Source organism: Cyprinus carpio, chromosome A3, assembly GCF_018340385.1.
Source record: "Cyprinus carpio isolate SPL01 chromosome A3, ASM1834038v1, whole genome shotgun sequence".
NCBI classification, from domain to species: Eukaryota; Metazoa; Chordata; class Actinopteri; order Cypriniformes; family Cyprinidae; genus Cyprinus; species Cyprinus carpio.
In genome coordinates this window covers 21,359,318-21,380,750 of record NC_056574.1, presented here as the reverse complement: position 1 = coordinate 21,380,750, position 21,433 = coordinate 21,359,318, and the positions used below count along the sequence as shown (strand labels likewise).

The 21,433-nt window shown below is 37.6% G+C and overlaps 1 protein-coding gene across 2 annotated transcripts; it reads left to right on the top strand.

Annotated features, from left to right (window-relative positions):
* Positions 1–16,404: 16,404 nt before the first annotated feature.
* LOC109055067 lies at positions 16,405–20,532 on the top strand. 2 transcript variants are annotated; one of them, XM_042723198.1, is made up of 4 exons: positions 16,405–16,543; positions 16,650–17,638; positions 17,785–17,940; positions 19,117–20,532. In XM_042723198.1, the coding sequence occupies exons 2-4, from the start codon at positions 16,664–16,666 to the stop codon at positions 19,276–19,278; spliced, it is 1,293 nt and encodes a 430-aa protein (XP_042579132.1). In that variant the 5' UTR covers positions 16,405–16,543; positions 16,650–16,663; the 3' UTR covers positions 19,279–20,532. The 2 variants fall into 2 exon arrangements, with proteins under 2 accessions (XP_042579132.1, XP_042579140.1); XM_042723206.1 differs by having other exon boundaries at positions 16,405–17,638.
* The last annotated feature ends 901 nt before the right edge of the window (positions 20,533–21,433 follow it).

Genomic DNA, 21,433 nt, shown 5'->3' with positions numbered 1-21,433 from the left:
GGTCCATTTCAGTGATTTAATGTTTATTGTCTCTTGTTCTTATGTATAAATGGGTCCCCCAATTGTATGTCGCTTTGGATAAAAGCGTCTGCAAAATGACTAAATCTAAATGTAAATGTAATGGGTCATAAATGGATATAAATGTTCCTTTTATTGGTTTATCATTTCAATTATTTTAATGTAATACAGGTGCATCTCAATAAATTAGAATGTTGTGGAAAAGTTCATTTAAGATACTTCATAAGACCAATTAAAAAAAAAAAAAAAAAAAACCTTTTTAGTGAATTGTTGGCCTTCTGTATGTATGTTCATTTACTGTAGATGTACTCAATACTTGGTAGGGGCTCCTTTTGCTTTAATTACTGCCTCAATTCAGCGTGGCATGGAGGTGATCAGTTTGTGGCACTGCTGAGGTGGTATGGAAGAACAGGTTTCTTTGACAGTGGCCTTCAGCTCATCTGCATTTATGGTCTCTTGTTTCTCATTTTCCTCTTGACAATGCCCCATAGATTCTCTACGGGGTTCAGGTCTGGTGAGTTTGCTGGCCAGTCAAGCACACCAACACCATGGTCATTTAACCAACTTTTGGTGCTTTTGGCAGTGTGGACAGGTGCCAAATCCGGCTGGAAAATGAAATCTTTAAAAAGCTGGTCAGCAGAAAGAAGCATAAAGTGCTCCAAAATTTCTTGGTAAACGAGTGCAGTGACTTTGGTTTTCAAACAACACAATGGACCAACACCAGCAGATGACATTGCACCCCAAATCATCACAGACTGTGGGAACTTAACAATGGACTTAAAGCAACTTGGGCTATGAGCTTCTTCACCCTTCCTCCAGACTCTAGGACCTTGGTTTCCAAATGAAATACAAAACTTGCTCTCATCTGAAAAGAGGACTTTGGACCACTGGGTAACAGTCCAGTTCTTCTTCTCCTTAGCCCAGGTAAGACGCCTCAGGAGTGACTTAACAAGAGGAATATGACAACTTTAGCCAAATTCCTTGACACGTCTGTGTGTGGTGGCTCTTTATTCCTTGACCCCAGCCTCAGTCCATTCCTTGTGAAGTTGACTCAAATTCTTGACTCGATTTTGTTTGACAATCCTCATAAGGCTATGGTTCTCTCGGTTGGTCGTGCATTTTTTACAGCACTCTGTGAACAGCCAGCTTATTTGTCAATGAATGTTTGTGGCTTACCCTCCTTGTGAAGGGTGTCAATGATTGTCTTCTGGACAACTGTCAGATCAGCAGTCTTCCTCATGATTGTGTAGCCAAGTGAACCAAAATGAGAGAAACCTTTGCAGGTGTTTTGAGTTGATTAGCTGATTGCCATGTCACCATATTCTAATTTGTTGAGATTGGTGGGTTATTGTTAAATGTGAGCCAAAATCATCACAATTAAAAGAACCAAAGACTTAAACTACTTCAGTCTGTGTGCACTGAATTTATTTAATACACAATTTGAGTTGAATTACTGAAATAAATGAACTTTTCCATGACATTCTAATTTATTGAGAGGCACCGGTATGTAAGAAGTTATTTGTGATCTATGAGATAAAATTTGTGAAGTTGTAGAGCTTCAGTGGGTTGTAGTTGAGTGAATACAGGCAAATGAGAAATAGCTTATTTTGTGATTATTGCATTCAGATTTTTTGCAGTGTTGTTGCTGTATTCATCACTGTGTCTCTCTTGCACAATAATGTACAGCTGTGTCTTCATTCTTCATATTATTAATCTGCAGATACATCTGTTTCTTGCTGTTATCTCTGGAGATGGTGAAGCGTCCATGAACTGTACAGGTAAGTCTGTGAGATCCTCCAGGTTTAATGACCACTGACTCAGGCTCAGTCAGTGTCTGACACCAACAGACTGAAAAACAAACAGTTCAACATTAACATTTACAATAGTGCACATGAATACGTCTGATTATCAACAAGATTTCAAGAAAGTCTTACATTCAGTGAGAGCAAACACAAAGATAAAACCCAGTTTAGACACAATATCCATTGTCATGTTATGAAAAGAGGAATTTCATGCATCAAAATCACAAGCAAGTTTTGCTTCTGGAGATGAATAAAGAGGAGGCTTTTTGAGGAGGACGAGAAGAAGAATGTTTGCATAGGGTTCCCCTAAAAAGGTACATTTACATTTTTTGTGACCTTATTAACCTCTGGAACCATGTCTGCCTTTCAGCATATTGTTTGTTTATATATATACTAGTTCAGAGATATAACTTACTTAATCTATGCTTACTTTTGTTCAGGTACGTGCAGAGGGGGGTATTTTGGGGGCACAAGCCCATTCCCTTTTCCAAAATTAACCAAAAGTGCCCCTCTCTCAACAGTTATCAACAATAATATTGTGGTCAATAAAACAAAATGCATTTGAATTATAAATATGACAATCTGTACAAAACAGTAATGAATGGCTCAAAACTCACAAATTACCTGTTTATTTTTACTTATATCTGTTAGTCTGATTCATTGCCATTGCATTAAATCAGTTAAAAACTACATAGCCACTGTCTGTTTTTTTCTTTTTGTTCTTTTTCTGTTCCATTCTTTTTCACTCTCTGCTTCCGGACTCTTAGCCTTTGCGAAGTCTTGTATTGCCCCGGCTATATTTCTGAGCGTTTCTTCCTTGATAGTTTGATCTCTTGTGTATGACCCTGGACTGTTTGATATTGTGTGATTCTCTGCTGCCTGCCCTTGTGTCTATACTGTTGGAATCTACATATTGATATACCATTTACTGTTTGATGACACTATCATTGTTGGTTAAATAAAGCCCAAGTGCCACCAACAGGCCCATTATGTGAAGTTTAAGTTCAAGGCTGAGGCTGGTAGAAAGATTAATTGTTAATGGACCTTCACCAGAATTGTTTATTTTCAACCATCCAGTTTCTAGCTCAGCAGTATTTATTTATTTATAATTTTTATTAGTTTATTGCAATTTCTTTTTCTCTGATGAATGCCATTGACTGGTAACAGTGTTGTTAGTTATTTGGGGTGAAAAGAGTCAAAAATAAGATCTGGTTGTGATGCCACATGTATCTGCCTTGTAGGCTGCTTTTGCAGTTTGTCAGGTAGTATTTGAGGGTCACTGGATTTAGCTACACTTGTTGCATAATAGTGCAGTTGTCACAAATCAGGCCTCTGTGGCTCTCTCCGACCGCCACCGGAGGGCACACTCTCCAGAGTACTAACGTTCATGGACTTCATTTCCCATAATCCCCGTGCCTGGGACTGATTGCTGGCACAGGTGTTTCCCCTTAGCTCCCCTATTTAAACTGCTTCCGGACTCTTAGCCTTTGCAAAGTCTTGTATTGCCATGGCTACATTTCTGAGTGTTTCTTCCTTGATAGTTTGCTCTCTTGTGTATGACCCTGGACTGTTTGATAGTGTGTGATTCTCTGCTGCCTGCCCTTGTGTCTATACTGTTGGATTCTACTCACTGTTCACTGTCTGCCACCTGCCTCGACCCTCGCTCTGATTATACTTCATACTGAAACATACCGTAGAAAACAAACTAGTCTGTATAGATTTACTGCAAAGCAAGCATGAAATTAATTAAAGTTTTATAATTATTAAATATTTATTTATTTATTTTTTTTATTATTATTATTATTATTATTATTTTGCATTTAGTATATTCAAAACACCTCAGATGGGCTTTATGTTAGAGTTTGCGTAACATGTCCACCCCCTTTCCCATGATGAGTTTTTGAACACCCGCCTGTATTCGTGTTTCCACAGTGTCTCTCTTGCACAGTTATACACTGCAGTGTTTTCAGTCTTCAGCTGATTCATGTGCAGATAGAGATTAGAGCTGGTCTTAGATGCAGTGAATCTGCCCTGCATTGACTGAGCTGAGCTCTTATCAGAATCTGAATAATAATAAATAATCCATTCAAGTCCTTTTCCAGGTGCCTGATGGATGCCACTAACAGAAAATGTCTCAGGTTATGCATGTAACCATGGTTCCTCGAAGGAACGAGACGCTGCGTCGGAGGACGCTTTGGGAACGCCCTTCAGCGTGATTTGCCCTGAATAATGTGTAATCAGTCCAATGGAAGGGTGAGACGTCATAGGCGGGGGACGTCAGAGACTAGGAAGCTTAAAAGCATGTGCGGCAAAGCCGGCATTTAGCCTCTAGGAATGAAGCAAGTGCCGGCAGAGATGTCGGAAGTGTAATGCGGTGTACACCGCTCTTCCCCAGAGGGGCCTGCCCGCCAAGGTCCTGAGCCACAGCATCAGGACTCTCAAAGCTGAAGTCTCCTATTAAAACTGGCGGTCCTCAGACCCACATCGTCTGCTAGGAAGACTAGACCAGAGCCTGCTCGGGGCAGGATCCAATGAAGCACACTTGGGAGTGGCTCCCACACCGCCTTGTGATCTCCTAAGGGAACCAGTCTCACGAGACAGTCCTCTGGTGCGCCTAGAGCAGCTAGCTCGGTGCCCTGAAGTGGCGGACCGGCAGGGGACGACCATACTAGCTGCTCTAGAGACATCCATAGAGGTAGTGAGCCTCTTAGTATTGCTATGTTTCCGGGCAGTAACTGAGAGAAGCGCTCGCCGGAGACCGCTACGCCCCTGGAACTTTGGCAGGGTTGGCAGATCGATCTCCTGAGGGCACTGAGGAGAAACGGGCACCGTGTAATCCGCTCTTCCCCAGAGGGAGCTGGCCCTTAAAAAGTCCTAGGCCTTAGGCGTCAGGACATTTATGACAAAGACTATCCAGCGAGAATGATGGTCCGCAGAACCGCCTTCCGCTAGAAGCCTTCGGCCTGGGAGCGCCACTCTGACTCTAGATTCTGCGGCTTATGAGAAGTGACACCCCCAGCACGAGGGGCTGGAACATGGTGTAGTTGTGACTGGTCCCTCCCAGCAGCCCTTGCTGACCGCCTCAACCTCCTCAGAGGAAGAGAGGTAAACATGTGTTCTCATTCGAGAAATTATATCCCAAGAGCCCCTGTGTATCTTACTTCGCATAGTCAGATAAATATTTCATTATATTATATATAGAATTAAATTAATGCTGCCCATTATAATATCAGCACCGGATCTGGTGGTTAAGGAAGAAGATAAGGATTTGCCCGTCTACATTCCTTTCGACCGGATCTGAAAGTGAAACCCGTGAACACAACCACCGCTCCGCCTCAACGAAAGCGGGGCTGGCACCATGAGAAATGCCCACATCGCAGCCATCAGCTCCCTCAAGAGCTGATTATGCATGCTTCACTCTCAAGCAGACAACACACAAACTGCGTGTGTCCCTACCAGAGCATGTGAGCGAAGCAGAGCGGTGTGATGCTCCGCTACATTTTCCGCTCTATGGACTTGCACTCAGTCGCTCTTACCACGCAAGCAAGTGATCCGTTAATATTCCACTCATGCTCGCCGTAAACCAATTCCTGCTCAGTTCCCGCTCTGACATAAAAGTTCTCTAGTAGGCTTAATTGTTTTCTGTTTGTACTGAAATTGTTGGATAATTGTCTAAAATTATGCATGCTGATAAATAGCAATTATCATGTTTCAAAACGAAATTCTTACATTCTTCTTAATTTTATTTATTGTTTTAATTAAAATGTATTCAATATATTAATCTAACCTTAGCAAACATAGACTACCTAAAATGCAAGAACTGAAGAAGTGTATTTTTGTATTTTCGTTCACTTTATTTCCGTGAAAATAGCTGCCTTTGTTGTGCAATAGAATATTGAAAACAGGCTCATTAAAACACAAATGCACACATACACGAGAGGAAATGTGTGTAGATCTTTACAAAACACACCTGGATTATAAAGCCTGTTGAAAAGCAAACACAAGATAATATCCACTTAAAGAACGTTTGGATTATGAACTCGGTTGAGCAAGCGACGCTGAGCGTATTGAGCGAGCGGAGCGGAATCTTCAGAAAGGCGCTCAGCACTCTTAAGGAAATCTTACCGCTCTGCTCCCCGCTCCACTCCGCTCACATGCTCTGGTCCCTACCCCTTTTTTTCTTTGCGGGCAGGGAAAACACACAGCCTGAACGCTGCCTGCTCTCCCCCAAAACTTGTCTTGACTGAAGCTTTGACATAATGGAGCATGTGCTTTTAAGCTTTCTGGTCTCTGACGTCACCCGCCTATGACGTCTCGCCCATCCATTGGACAGATTACACACATGATTCAGGGCCAGTCACGCTGAAGGGCGTTCCCAAAGCGTCCTGCGATGCAGCTTGAGTTCCTTTGAGGAACCCACTGCAGGCACAGGTCAGTTTGTAGGAACCACCTGGAGCCACAACTACTGACTGTTCAGACTGTGTGAGCACAACCTGACAGTCAATACCTGTAGATAAACACAACATTTAGAATACAATTATGAATGTGCATTTATTTACACCAAGAAGACAGTTTATTTTGTCCAGGACAAAAAAATTACCTGGTGATAAGTTGTTTACTTACAAGACACAGCAGCCAGCAACAGCAAGAGATATGAATTGGGCATGGTTTATATGAAGGTTGAGCTGATGAGTCTTTGACTCAACAGTGTAGCTGTTTAAATATGAGACAGACATCAGTTAGTTTACATTGAAACCTTGAATTAGCAAAAACTGTGAAGTCAGTGGAGCTTGAAATCATTGAGGTCAATTTTATGGACAATAGCACCACTTCTTGATATGATAATAATATTGTATTCCACAACTATATATATATAGTTTTTTTTTGGCACATGCATGTAGCTACATCTGAGTTTCTCCACGTGTTCTGGTGAAAGTGGGTACAACAGTGTATTTTAGTGATGGGCAGAGTCCTATTATTAGAGCTGTATCTTTAGTCTCTGCATGGTTTTTTCTTAAGACAGACTGTAGACACCTACTAGCTTGACTTTTTTATGTTAAAACATTACCAAACAATAGAATAACATAAGCTTTGTTGAACTGTTCTTATTCAAATATTTAAATCTCCAAAAAAAAGCTTATCAATCATTATTTTGTGTGAAAGTCTCTCATCAAGCTACTGTCTTGGCAGTTTTTGTGCACAGCATTATAATCATTTCAGTCTCTGGGTCTCCAGGGCACAATAGTACACAGCAGGCTGCTCATCTGTAGATACACCTGCTTCCTACTGTTGTCTATGGAGATGGTAAACCGTCCTTGTACAAACTGAGAGTAATATATTTCCAGGCTATCATATCTGATGAATGCCAGGCATTCAAGATCATTTCCAGACTTCTGTCTGATCCCAGCCATCCAGGAGCCAGCAATGTCAAAACCAGAGGCAGTACATGTCAGCTTGTGGGATTCTCCAGGTTTCATGACTACAGCCTCAGGCTCAATCAGTGTTTGACACCAACAATCTGCAAAATCAGGGGTCTGGGGGGTCGTTCACAGACACACAGTCGGGTTGTTGGGTGAGGGGGTCTATTGAATTTGTTAAATATAACAAATAATTGTGTGTCTGATTTATCCAGGTGTTACAACTCTGACTGAAATTCAATGACGTATAGGCTGTAATATGATTGGTTATCAAGGCACACGTGTTCCAAGTTGATGGCGTCGCTTGGCACGTAATTCAGACCCTCACATCTCCCAATAATAAGACCATCTCTGCTATTGTATTTGCTAGTTGTCTTCTTCTTCTTCTTCTTCTTCTTTTTCTTCTTCTGCTCTGGAAGTCTATGGCAGCCCATTGAACTGCTTGCGGGAAAGTTTGTTACACAGATAGAGGACAGTCACATCATTAACCACAGCAAATTTGGAGTCTCTAACTCAAACTCGCTAGCACCACCAACAGGATAAATTTTCCTCTGATTCCTTGGTTCATACCAAGTCAAATGCATAGCAAATATAAATTTTATGAAAAATCTACTTTTTGGAACGTGTCCAAGACGGTTTGTCCAATTTTCACCAAATTTTGGGTCAGATCATCTTCAAGGCATTCTGGCAAAAACTTATCCAAAGGTTTTTCATATCCCTAACCATTTTCGTAATGTGAGTTAATGAATTTGGTGAAGTTTGTGCAAAAAAGGAAACAAGGTTTTATCTTTACAATGCTTTAGCGGATTCTGACCAAACTTGGTATGTGTTGTAACTAGCATGACCTGAGGGCACTTGAGTAGTTTTGGGGCTACCTCACTGCAGACACTTGAACCAGCTAATTAAGGTGTTCAGGGCTACTTAATTACAGACTGGTGTGTTGAAGTAGGGTTGGAACTTGAAAATCTGCATGAAGGTACTGTAGCTCTCCATGAGCAGGGTTGAAGAACCTTGATCTTAACTGAGTAATTAAACACAGCTTAATTTGACATCTGTTGTGCTTGGCCCCTTAATTGCTTTTTGCAGAGATATTTCAGTTTCCATTAATTACTAAAGATTTAACAAAACTTATATATCACTTTTTTCTGCAATAAATCAATATTGCTGTTTGCTTATTATGCTTTTTTATTTAATAAAAGCTCCATGAAGAAGTATGTTAAGGATTTAAAACAATATAAAAATGCTTGTTGAATTTTAGGGAAGTGTACTGAAAAATGCTCTGGGCCCTCAGAGATCACATGAATAGTTTTCATGCATCCCTGCTATCTTTTTTCTTACTGTGTGTATCTCTCACACAGTAATAAACAGCTGTGTCTTCAGGCTTCAGGCTTTTCACCTCTAAATACAGCATGTTTTTATTGGTGTCTTTTGTGATGGAGAACTGGCCCTGTAGAGACTGAGCAAAAACAGTGCCAGTGCCATCATCAATATGCCCAATCCACTCCAGTCCTTTTCCTGGTTTCTGACGGACCCAGTGCAACCAGAAATAGGTCATTGATATTCCAGACACAGTGCAGGACAGAGTTACTGATTCTCCAGGCTTTTTCACCACAGCATCTGAGGAGGTCAGAGACTGACCACTAACAGCTGAAAAACACAGAAAATTAGAACTACATAATTAGAAAAATATATAATAATAATAATCCAGTAATAATCTATAACAAACGGGAGTTTCTCACATGAAATAATCATCAGTAGGAGTAGCATCTCCATTATCACAGTAAAACTCTCAAACTGAAAGATAGTAAAGCAGCTAGAGGTTACACTGCAGTCAGTGGACACACACACTTAATGAAAGTTCAGTTTATAAGTCTTTCAGGAGTCTGGGAGACATTGACCCTTCCCACATAATCATTTGCATCTTTGCAGGTTTGCAGATCTGTAGTTTAATTAAGTTATCTGAATGTTTTATATGCATAAAAAAAACTATTGGTATAACATTGGTATTTGTGTGCTAGTTTTGGATGTAAGGAGTTTTGAGAATTGGTTGTGATTGTATCTGCCCTGTAGGCTTTGAAGCTAGTTTTATATTTGGAGCTGAGTTATATTTGCGCTCAGTGCATCATGGTTAATGTTAAGTTTAATATTTAAATAAAAAAATTGTTTTTTTTTTTTTGGTAAAATAGCTTAACCTTGACAATATCTATACAAAAGTTTATGCATTTGGTTGATGGTTGATATATTGCATTCAAGGGTACACATTTTATCAGTCAGTGCTTTACGTGGGAATCATACTTTGGCATTGCTAGTGTCATGTGCTACTGTTTAATCTGCAGGAAGAGTTAATGAAGTTATGTGGTACAAAAATTAGTAGAAAAAAGAATCCAGTCCATTATTAATACCAGTGAATGTACAGTATGCTATAAGCTGAACAGATTTACTTCATACTGAGAAATAATGTGGAAAATAGATTAGTTGGTATAGATTTACAAGTATGAAAGATTTGTAAGTATGATTTTAAATAAATATTAATTTTATCAGCAGCATGATTTTGTACTTAATAAAATACTTCAGACAGGCCTTATATCACTTCAGAGGCTCTTCCCCTTGTTCAGCTTACATAACTTGCATGTCCACCCCATTTCCCAAGATGAGTTTTTGAACAGCTGCCTGTATTCGTGTTTCCACAGTGTCTATCTTGCACAGTAATACACTGCAGTGTCTTCAGTCTTCAGCTGATTCATGTGCAGATAGAAATTAGAGCTGTCCTTAGATGCTGTGAATCTGCCCTCCACTGACTGAGCTGAGCTCTTATTAGAATCTGAATAATAATAAATAATCCATTCAAGTCCTTTTCCAGGTGCCTGACGGATCCAATACATGCTAGTGCCACTAACAGAAAACCCACTGCAGGCACAGGTCAGTTTGTAGGAACCACCTGGAGCCACAACTACTGACTGTTCAGACTGTGTGAGCACAACCTGACAGTCAATACCTGTGCATAAACACAACATTAAGAATATAATTATGATTATATTTGTATTTACACTAAGAAAACCGATTATTTTGTTCAGGGAATTTACTTACAAGACACGGCAGACAGCAACAACAAGAGATATAACGTGAGCATGGTTATATCAAGGCTGATCTGGCGATGAATCCTCTCTTCAACAGTGTAGCTGTTTAAATATGAGACAGACATCAGTTAATTTGCATTGAAACTCTGAATTAGCAAAATCAGTGGAGTCTGTTGAGCTTGAGGACAATAGTACCATCTATTGATATGGAAAAAATAATTGTACTTCCATAAAATGAATAAATGGGATTATAATTATATATATATATATATATATATATATATATATATATATATATATATATATATATATATATATATATATATATATATATATATACAGTATATTACAGCTGGCACATGCATGTAACTTAATTTTTCAACTATCATGTTTCTTCTGTAGTACAGAAAATGTAAATATTCTGGCCTGTTTTTTTTCCCCCCCCAAAATGAAAGTGGTCTGATTCTGTCATACTCCAAAAGTATGAAGTAAATAGCATTAAATGTAATATTAATGTCATTATGACTTGTGCACTTCTCCTTTTGTTTTCTAAGAAAGAATATAGGTTTGGAAAGATACAATGGTTTGCTTTATGGTCAATTTTGGGGTGAATTCTGGCTTTAATATGAAATTATCTGCTTTTAACGTGTCTTATAGGCAATATTAGTGCTCATCTGATTAGAGTTCAATCACTAAGAAGAATTCCAAACAACTGCTGAGATGTTGCTGTTTTTAACCTGACTTTATAAACATGTTTAAGGATAAGAAAGAGAGAAAAAAAATTTAATCAATGAATTTATTCATTTTCAAATAAATATGTAAATGAATACACCACTTCACAAATAAAACAAAATAAAATACATTTATAAGACCCCAATAAATTAAAATACAATGACTGACCCATCATCTCCATTCCTCACCCTTTCCTGATCTGGGTTTTTGTAAGGGTAGCTGTATGAAAACAAGCAAAGTGAATCTCTTGCACAGTAATACACTGCAGTGTCTTCAGTCCGTAGTTGACTCATTTGCAGATAGAAATTTGAGCTGTCCTTGGAAGCCATGAATCTGCCCTGCACTGACTGAGCTGAGCCTTTGTCAGAGTCTGTATAATAGTGTAAGATCCATTCCAGTCCTTTTCCAGAGGCCTGACGGATCCAGTCCATCCTATAGCCACTAAGAGTGAATCCACTACATGCACAGGTCAGTTTGTAGGAACCACCTGGAGACACAGTTACTGACTGTTCAGACTGTGTGAGCACAACCTGTGAATAAACACCTAAACAAAGAGACAGAAAATGCTTTACACATCTAATGAATCACAATACTGGTGAAATAGGATTGAGTGTAACATTGTAACTCCTTAGAACTGCCTAAATAACCGCCCTCTAAACTCTTTAAAAAAATAAAAATAAAAAAACTCACTGTGTACTGCTACCAACAGCACAAAGAGCTTTAGGGAGAACATTGTCCTTCCTCTTTCAGATAAATCACTAATTTACTAGTTTTAAATATGAAATATGGCTGTTGAGTTTGCATATATATACATATGCTCATGCATGAGGACACACATAGTGGGTGTGTTCAAAACCTAGAGTCAATTTCTTTTTTTTTTTTTTTTTTTTTTTTTCTTTTTTTGAAGGGTGTCCTCATCTGGCATTTAAATTATTCTTCAATAATTCATTAATTGCGCATACAATGTTATTACATGCCATCTAGTGGATGAATTTGATAAAAAGTATTTACAAAGGCTGAAACATCACCTGACTCATTCGGTGTTCCATATTAATTTATTCATTTGCTTTGATTTTGCAATATTTTGGTTTTTGTGTCTTATGATGTATAATTCAAAAAGGAACTGTTTATTGAAAAATGTGTTTAGTGGAGACAAGTTTTTGTACAGGTCCTGTGGTAGTTTGTGGCACAGTGCATTGTGAGCACAGTAATACATAGCTGTGTCCTCTGTGTTGAAGTTCTTTCCTGTTAAAATAACTGTGTTGCTGGAGGATTCAGAAGAGAAACACAGTGTGATATGCAGTACATGATGCAGGTTGTATTTTGACTCTGCTCTGTAAAACACAAAGAGCCTTTATTATGTCTGTGTGCTTCTGTTTCCATGAGAGAAGGAAGGAGATTTGCATTGATGTAAAAATCTGTCTGACGATATAGCAAGATACAGATGTGTTTGTAAATGTTTATTGGATTCAGCAAGAGGAATTTTGGATAAACCGGAACATTTAAGAAGGCTTTATGATTCATGTGAAAAATGTTAATATTATAAATAAATGTTCATATGTGTTCAGTGCAGATGTTTTTATACAGGTTCTAAGGCAGTTTGTGGCACAGTGTATAGCAAGCACAGTAATACACAGCTATGTCCTCAGTGTTGAAGTTTTTTCCTGTTAAAATAACTGCGTTGCTGGAGGATTCAGCAGAGAAACTGATCTTATTTATCTGAAGTGAATCTATGACGTAATTTGTAGAGGAACTATATCCAATCAATTCCATTGGTTTTCCACTTGAATGTCTGACCCAGTTTGTGTAGCCTCCACCTGATACTGAAAATCCAGTGATCTTACAGGCGATGGTAAATGTTTCCCTTGGTTGTACAACCATGACAGGAGGCTGAGCCAGCTCAATACAGAAAAGACCTACGAACAAATAAGACATTCTCACTGAATTAAAAGAGATCCACATTTGATTTTCTAGAAATATTTATTGTTGGACAGTGTGCAGTTGCCAAAATCAGTAGTACTGAAATGCAGTACATGATGTTGGTTGTATATTCACTGTGCTGTGGCTCTGTAAAACAAAAAGCTTTTGTGTATGTGTGCTACTGTTTACAAGAGAGAATGATGGAGAGTATCAAATATCACCCAGTTAGTATCAAATATCACCCCTTAATTTTTTTATTTAGTTTGAAATTCTAAAGCCATGCCTTCCACTTTTAGAGCTAAAACAGATTAGAGATGATTTACAGATTAGATGGGATAAACCAATAAGCATAACCTCTGTCTTATCACTATTAAGACAAAGAAAATTTTGAGACATCCATTTTTGTCTCTGAAATGCTGTGTTCAAGAAAGCCAATAGCTGCACTATCACCAGTTTAAGAATGAATGTAAATCTGGGTGTCATCCGAGTAAAAATGGAATTAAAAGGTATCTAAGAAGTATTCAAGATGAAATATGTACATGCTAAAAAGAAGGGGGCTTAAAATGGAACCCTGAGGCACACCAAATTGAAGTGAACTGACTTTTGAACGACATCCACCAAGGAAGAGATATTGTCCAAAATTAATTTTCCTGTAGAAACACTGTGTTTTTTGACGTGTCTTGGGTGAAACTGATCTTGTTTTTCAATGAGTTTTTAATATTAGTGCTACCACCATTACAAAGATATCCGACCCATTCCAGTGCTTTTCCAGTGGTTTGACTGATCCAGTGAATCCAATAGCTTGATGCTGAAATGGACAATGATTCTTGAGATTTCAGAACCATCAAAAACACCACCTGAAAATATCAATGAAAGAATGTATTCATTATGTCTCAAAACAAAAATATTTAGATTCACTTCAGAGTTTAAATAATGCATCAGTGAGGCTCACAGGATGCAGCTGCTGCCAGCAGTAGTAGAGCTGATGAGACGATCATGGTTTGAAGTAAACACATCTTTATTACTCTTACTGATCCACAAAGCTGATACTCCTCTTTTGTACAAAGAGCAAGAATAGAATTTGCATACAGTTCTGTGCTGCCATAAGGGCAAAATGCTGTGTCTATATCAACACTGAAAAAAAAGAAATTGGCTACAAACTTAGTACAAGCACCTCCTGATGCTGAATATCCAGTAATTTTACAGCCGATGGAAAATGATTCCCCAGGTTTTACCACCAAAAGAGCAGGCTGATTCAGCTCAACAGAATTAACACCTGAGAACATATATTTAAAAACATTGTCATTGACTGAAATAAGTTATTAATTTTGTCACAAACCCTTTGAAAATGACCATGGACTGATTTTATTTTAAAGGAGTAAAAGTTACAAGACTCCCTAATAAACTTGTAGTATAGTGTTGATACTGATACTCACTGGGTGCAGTAGATAAAATCAAAAGCAATAATATAAAGTACATGATTCTATATGTCTGTAGTCTTTTAGGTGGGACCTGTGACTCTCTCCGCCACAGGACTTAAAGAGCTCTTTATTGTGTCCGTATACACCTGTTTACATAAGGAAGGAGATTTGCATCAATACTTAGTGAACAAATTAAATTCAAATAACAAGCAAAAATTTCTCTAAATTAAATGACAACACTGAAGTCTTTGCTTTTTGTAAATGAGCCAAATCATTAAATATCTTCAGTTTATTCTTGACACTTATTTTATTCAAAATTAAAGATAAAAAATGTAATTATACAAAAGTCTTTATTCTTCATAGAGAGTGCATGACAAATTTACAGATCCCAGAGCAACACTACAGAAATATGTTAATTCTCACATTAATGTATGTTGATGTACTCATGGACTTTTTTCCCTCTTAAATGAATTGACTTAAATTAAATGTATACTGTGGCACATGTTGCATTGATCAAAGCTGTTCATTGACAGATATGTAACAAATAATCCAGACAAAAATAAAAAATAATTATTTTTACAAACATGAGAATATAATTTGTGATGAAGTTACTATAAGGTGTATTTGTGTTTATTCAGAATTTCAAAATGGGACTGTCTGTTTCTCAGTCAAGAAAACAAACATTAGGTGAGTGAGTCAGTTGGAAACGGTGAAGAGCACCACCTCTTGGAAATGGAGCATAAATGAAGTCAGCAGGAAAGGTAGTGGTTTTTGTATTGCTTTGACACTGAATTCAATTCAATACACAGCAATGTCTTCAGTCTTGAGGCTGTTCATCTGTAGGTACAGTTGACTGCTGGAATCAGCTCTGGAGACTGTGAACCTGCCCTGGACTGACTGAGACTAGTACTTTTCAGAACTGGATGTGGCAATAGTTGAAACCCATTCCAGTCCTTTACCAGGTGCCTGTCTCACCACAGCTGCGTAGTAGCTGCTGAATGTAAATCCAGAGGCAGTACAGACCAGCCGAAAAGATTCACCTGGTGTTTTTACCACATCTTCAGACTGAGTGAATGTTTGACAATAAATATCTGTGGAAGAGAGAGAAATATAATACACTGAAAAGTCAGCAAAATTTAAAACTACAAAAAAGTAAACCCAATAGTGAGCTTACTAAAAATACTTATTCATTAATTCAATATTAATACTATTTAGGATAAAAATAGTAATAACAGGAGTGAATTGATTATTGTTGTCATTGCTGATTTATGCTCCTCTACAAGAACCACAGTCAGTGAACACAGAACACAGAATTATATGTAACAGTTTTGCATGAACTCCTCCTCCAGTCTGTCATTTCTTGTTTCTATATTGCACAGAAAAGAAAAAAAAATAGATACCAAAACTGGTAAATGTTGAGTGATGAAAAAACATATTGGGCCTTAATAATAGTTTTGCATGAACTCCTCCTCCAGTCTGTCATTTCTTGTTTCTATATTGCACAGAAAGAAAAAAAAATAGATACTAAAACTAGTAAATGTTGAGTGATGAAAAAACATATTGGGCCTTAATAAAGTAAGCAAAAATGTATTTGTATTTGTGAAATTTATGAGAACATGTTGTGTAGATGAAAAATGATTGTGTTTTTTAATGCTTTTAAAGCATTATTTGATGGATGGATGGATGTATATGTGATGAGGGATGGTGTTACGTTTATCTGATTCATGTGTTCTGTTTTTGTGCAGAGCAGTGCACTCAAAAAAATGAACAAGGAAGGTTGTGCACTTGACATAATATATGTATATTCAGTTTACTTATAATAATTGTGTTTGTTGACTTTAAATGTTTTTTTCTATTAAGGTCCACGTAATTATGTCTCAACTTAACTCTACAAAATCCTAACGCGTTGTCTAAACACAAACCATTTATGTTAAGTAAAAAAATTCTTACATCCAGAGGGTGGTAGTATAGTGCGACGCCAACTGCTATGAAACCCCAAAGAAGAAGAAGAGCAAGAAGCATCAGACCACACATGCGCAAAGATATTTTACTCTCTGCACAGCACACCTGCGTGATGGTGATGCCCTGCAGTGCCAAAGTATTTCTTCGATTGGGTTTAACAGAGGGACGTCGTATATTTTCAACAGCTGGTAAAGGTAGGAGGATATTTGTTTTTTTCAAACAAGTTGCTGACTTTCCAATTTTCATCCTTGTATACACACAATTGCTTAATTCATGTTATTTTTTAAATATTTTTTTTAGGTTGAAGTATTTGCATGATGGCTGCACCAGTGAAAATGCGGATTGTTTTTGGCGACGACAATGCTGAAAAGCTGACCATAGAATCGGGCATGCCAAAGTCTGTGGAGGATCTTTCAAATGAGATCAAACGTCAGTTTGATATTGAGGGGGACATTAGACTCCAGTACATGGACAGCGACTTTGATAATAACTTTGTTAATCTTAATCAAATTAGTGATATACAAGACAAGAGTACAGTGAAAGTAATCTCATTGTCAGATGTCAGTCAAGGCTGTTTGAACCAGAGTTGTGAAGACACATCTTCGTCCTCTGACACAGTAATACTCTCCTCCCCTGACTCAGTGACTGCTCGATCACAGTGGCCTACAGAATTTAAAATACCTACGTTTCCATATGATGTGGAGATGCAACTTCAAAGTGCTAACCAGGCCTTCATGTCAAGCAGAGTTTTCCTAAACCCCAGCCACAAACTGAAGTCAGACATCTTGGAAAGTCTGGCTGCAGAAATAATTAGGTTCAAGGCATATCCTTCAAATTTGGAAATAGAATCTGTTGCTGAAGCTTTAATCAAAGCTCACCCATGTTTGAGGGAACAAGGATCCTCTAGTGGTTACTATGGATGGAAAATTAGCCTCAAGTACAAGATGGCCAACTATAGGACAAAGCTAAGAAATTTGGGGTGCCCAGAGATGAGCATTAATTCCCTCAAGAACAAACCTGCAGATAAGTGCCAGCCGGCCCATAACATTAAAAAACCCAGAAAGGCAGAAGTAAATTTCTGCCCCCCCTATCCTGCTGGAGAGACCCTCGACAGCCTTGAAGGCGAAAGAGTGTCACTGTTGTCCGAGGTCCAAAAAAGACACAACAATGCAGTTATCAAGGAGAAGATGGCCAAGACCTTTGCGTATAGGAGACAGGAGGTAGTCAGAGACCAACCCATGATTGCAGAGTTCAAGACCAGATGGCCAGGACTGTTCACTGTGCCTGAGGTATAAACTGCTTCTTAAAACATCCATAATCAATGTTATATAATGCATCAAATAACAGTATGAAAGAATTATAGAATACAGTAACATGTCTTTTTACTAAAAATTTATCATACACAAATAACAGGTTTTGTGGACATTATTTACAGGTTGAAGCAGAATTTATGAGGATTACCACTGTTCCCCTCGTCACAACATTTTTTGCACAACTTGACAACCATGCTGATCAGCTCCAAAGACTGCTGAAGAAGACAGGTGGATCTAAAGGAAAGAAAATTAAACTTGCCTTTGCCCCGACTGCACAGGTAAAGTTTAATACTTTGTAGAACACATTTAGGAACAAGTAAATTTTGTCTGTGTTGCCATTTGTCATAAACCAATAACATCTGCAAATGCACCCTATATGAATATAAGATTTATTGGATTGTATTTCACAAAGCTTCCCTTTTCACTCTTGTTTTCTCTACTTGAGACTAGGCCTGTTGCAATGGTCAATATATCAACTTGTCGCACATTTTTTGTGCTGCGATATTGCCACTGATAATTTTCTAAAATCATAAATATATTCTAATTTTTACATAATGAATGCCATTGTGCTGCCTCTGTCATCTCCTCTGCTCTCTGTGGCGGAGGTGGGGCTGGGGCTCAGGCGTGGATATACACACACAGAGCGGAAAGTGTCTGGTAATGCAAGCCGCAAGCTTTAGCTCCAATTTGAGAATATTTTGAATCGCAAACTTCATGCAGGGCATTACCAGTCCCACTTAAGAACTCAGATCTCACGTGTGATCCTGCATTATGTCCTTATCACTTCTCATGTGCATTTGGTTATGAAACATAGTTTGCGGACCAGACAGAGTTGTCTGCGATACTTGTGAAGTCATGCAGTGTGTGAGCTCCTGTTTCCGATCATAGTGCAGTACGAACACAGGAGACAAATTATGTGGTCAAGCTCAAATATGACCCCATTTATGAGCTTGACCAAACAATACGTAACTGTTGACCATTAATGTTACTTTTTGTCCTAATACTTGTTACTGAGCGCTTTTTTGTTAACAAAGGTGTATTTTTATTTATTTTTTTATCTATAATAGGATAAGATATTAGTTCACATTTCTCATTCCAGTATCTAAATATTCTCAAGAATAAAATGTTCTTTGTTGTTTGAAAGAGTATGCTTGCGTTTATTTTATCATTATACTGTCATTGTGAAGTCAGTGGCATAAATTGGTCTTAAAATGTCAATTTAATTTATTGCAAATAATTTTGTTGCAATATATCATACAACAAAAAATAGGTTATGGTGACGGCCCTACTTGTGTACTCCGTAATTGAGTAATTGTATAATCATTGATAATGTTTAAGTAAATGGTCATTGTACATGTGCCTACTTTTATAGTTAAAGTTTCACCCATTTCACATAATTATAGAAGTATAATAGGTTTGTATTATGGTTGTTGATGCTACTTTTTTCTATTTAGAATGAAACTGTTGAAAAGAAGCGGGAATGCCTCCTCAGGGCACTTTGTATATATCTGAATGAAGATCCAAGCAGTCTCTTCAAAGAGTATCTGGTAGGTACTTACAAATACTGCAGCAGTAACTATCCTAGGACTTTTAAGAATGTCACAATATCCATTTAACATTGTGGGATATGGCTATGGCAATTTGAGTCTAGACCAAAATCATGTTTCTGATACTTTAACCTTAAAAAATGTAAAAATTATAATCTTATACAAGTAGAACATATGGCAGAGCTGCTATAAGATGACATCAGCTCATAGAGGTGTTCTTAATAAAGTGGCCAGTGAGTACAAATTGTGAGGAATCAGTTAGGACCAAAAGTTAGTAATCAAGCCTTATTTTAAAACATTTACTGAAAAATGTTTTGTTAAAAAAAAAAAAACTCTTTGGAATTAATTGGCTGGTAATTTCATTGTTGTCCTTTTTTTGTGTGTGGAAAGGGTTCAGATGGTTGTGCTGCCCAGAGGGGCCTTGATCATGTTGTCTTTGGCATCTACAGCATTAATGTAGAGGGAGGTGATGCCACCACCATTCCAGCTGATGTTGGAATCGTGATTGAGGGTGTTGGAGTGCTTCACGACTTGGGAGACCTCTCTTCTGCATGTGCACTCTTAATGGGTGTCATTTATGCAGTGAACCTCAGTTATCCTCAGGAACTGAAAACATTCTTTGAGGTGCTTCAGAAAATCTTTCTCCAGCTAGATGCTACCAGACTCTCAACCAAGGTACAGATGCTTAAAAACAAACTGTATGAGTGAACCAACATTGAACGTGTGGCACGTGGAAACCATTTAATTGAAAAAAACACTGTTTTCAAAGTTTATATACTGTATCTTTTATTTTGTGACACAGTGACATGTTTCTTTGTCATAAAGCGTGCAGAGTGTTTTTTTTTTTTGTACAACATCAATGCTGAGGAAGGTGATGCCACCACCACTGATTTTATAATAGTTATTGAGGGTGTTTGAAGTGCTTCACGACTTTTTCTTTTTGTGACACAACACTGTTCTGTGACTTTTTTTGTCATATAGCATGTACAGATGCTTATAAAACAAACTGAGTGAACCAACATTGAGCACTTAAAAGTTTTAATTGAAAAACACTTGAAAGCTCATAACTTTTTTTTTTTCTTTTAGTGACATGCACCACTGACATGCATGTAAAGCGTGTGCAGCTTTTTTTGTTTTTCTAAGGTAAAGAGAACCAACCTTAAATACTGCTGCTCATGGGTATTTTTTTTTTCTCTTTTGTAAAACTGAATTTGAAACAGTTGTGTTTTTGACAACTCTTGTTGGTGAATAAAGGAACTAACAAATGTTATGTTGAGTTTACTGAAGTAATTTGTGTGGAACCTGTTGACAAAATATAATTAATTCAACCTAACTAGTAAAAATTTAAGTCAGTGAAAGCATCATTATTTTGATTAATTAAGCTTGAATTTAATGTTTTGTTGTAAAATCATTAGTTTACTTTGAATAGACATATATGTAATATGCTACTTCTAAATAAATTTTATTAGTCCATATAACTTAACTGACTTTAGTTAGTTAAACTCCAAAGTCTCTTGTTGAGCAAAAATGATTGATAATAGTTGGCTTGAGTCAAAAATATTATTTATCCCTAAAACAACCACATTAAGTTAGATAAACTTAATTATTTGTTTTCAACTTTCATAATTAAATTAAGTGGAACCTGTTGACAAGAAAAAATTAAAGTCAAGGTTTCATTTTTTTGAGTGTGGCTTGTTTAGTGACTGTGTCTCTCTTGTACAGTAATACACAGCTGTGTCCTCAGTCTGAAAATTATTTCCCCATAGAAACACTGTGTTTTTGGACGTGTCTTGAGTGAAACTGATCTTATTTTTAATGTTAGTGCCACCACCATTACAAAGATATCCGAGCCATTCCAATGCTTTTCCAGTGGGTTGATGGATCCAGTTAATGCAATAGCTTGATTCTAAAATCCTGCAGGAGATGGAGAATGATTCTTGAGGTTTCACAAACATAGATGGAGGTTAAGTGAGCTCAACACAGAAAACACCACCTGAAAATATCAACGAAAGAATGTGTTATTGTTAATTATGTCTCAAAACTTCTGTTAATTGTTTTGATAACAGTTTTGTTTCTTATTTTTTTGGTTTAGTTTAGGGTTTAGTTAAGGTATCAGTGTGGATCTGATGATGGAGGTGATGGAGGTGGTGATAGGGTTGTGGTTTGAAGTTCACACAGCTTTATTACTGCTACTGACCCACAAAGCTGATACTCCTCTTTTGTG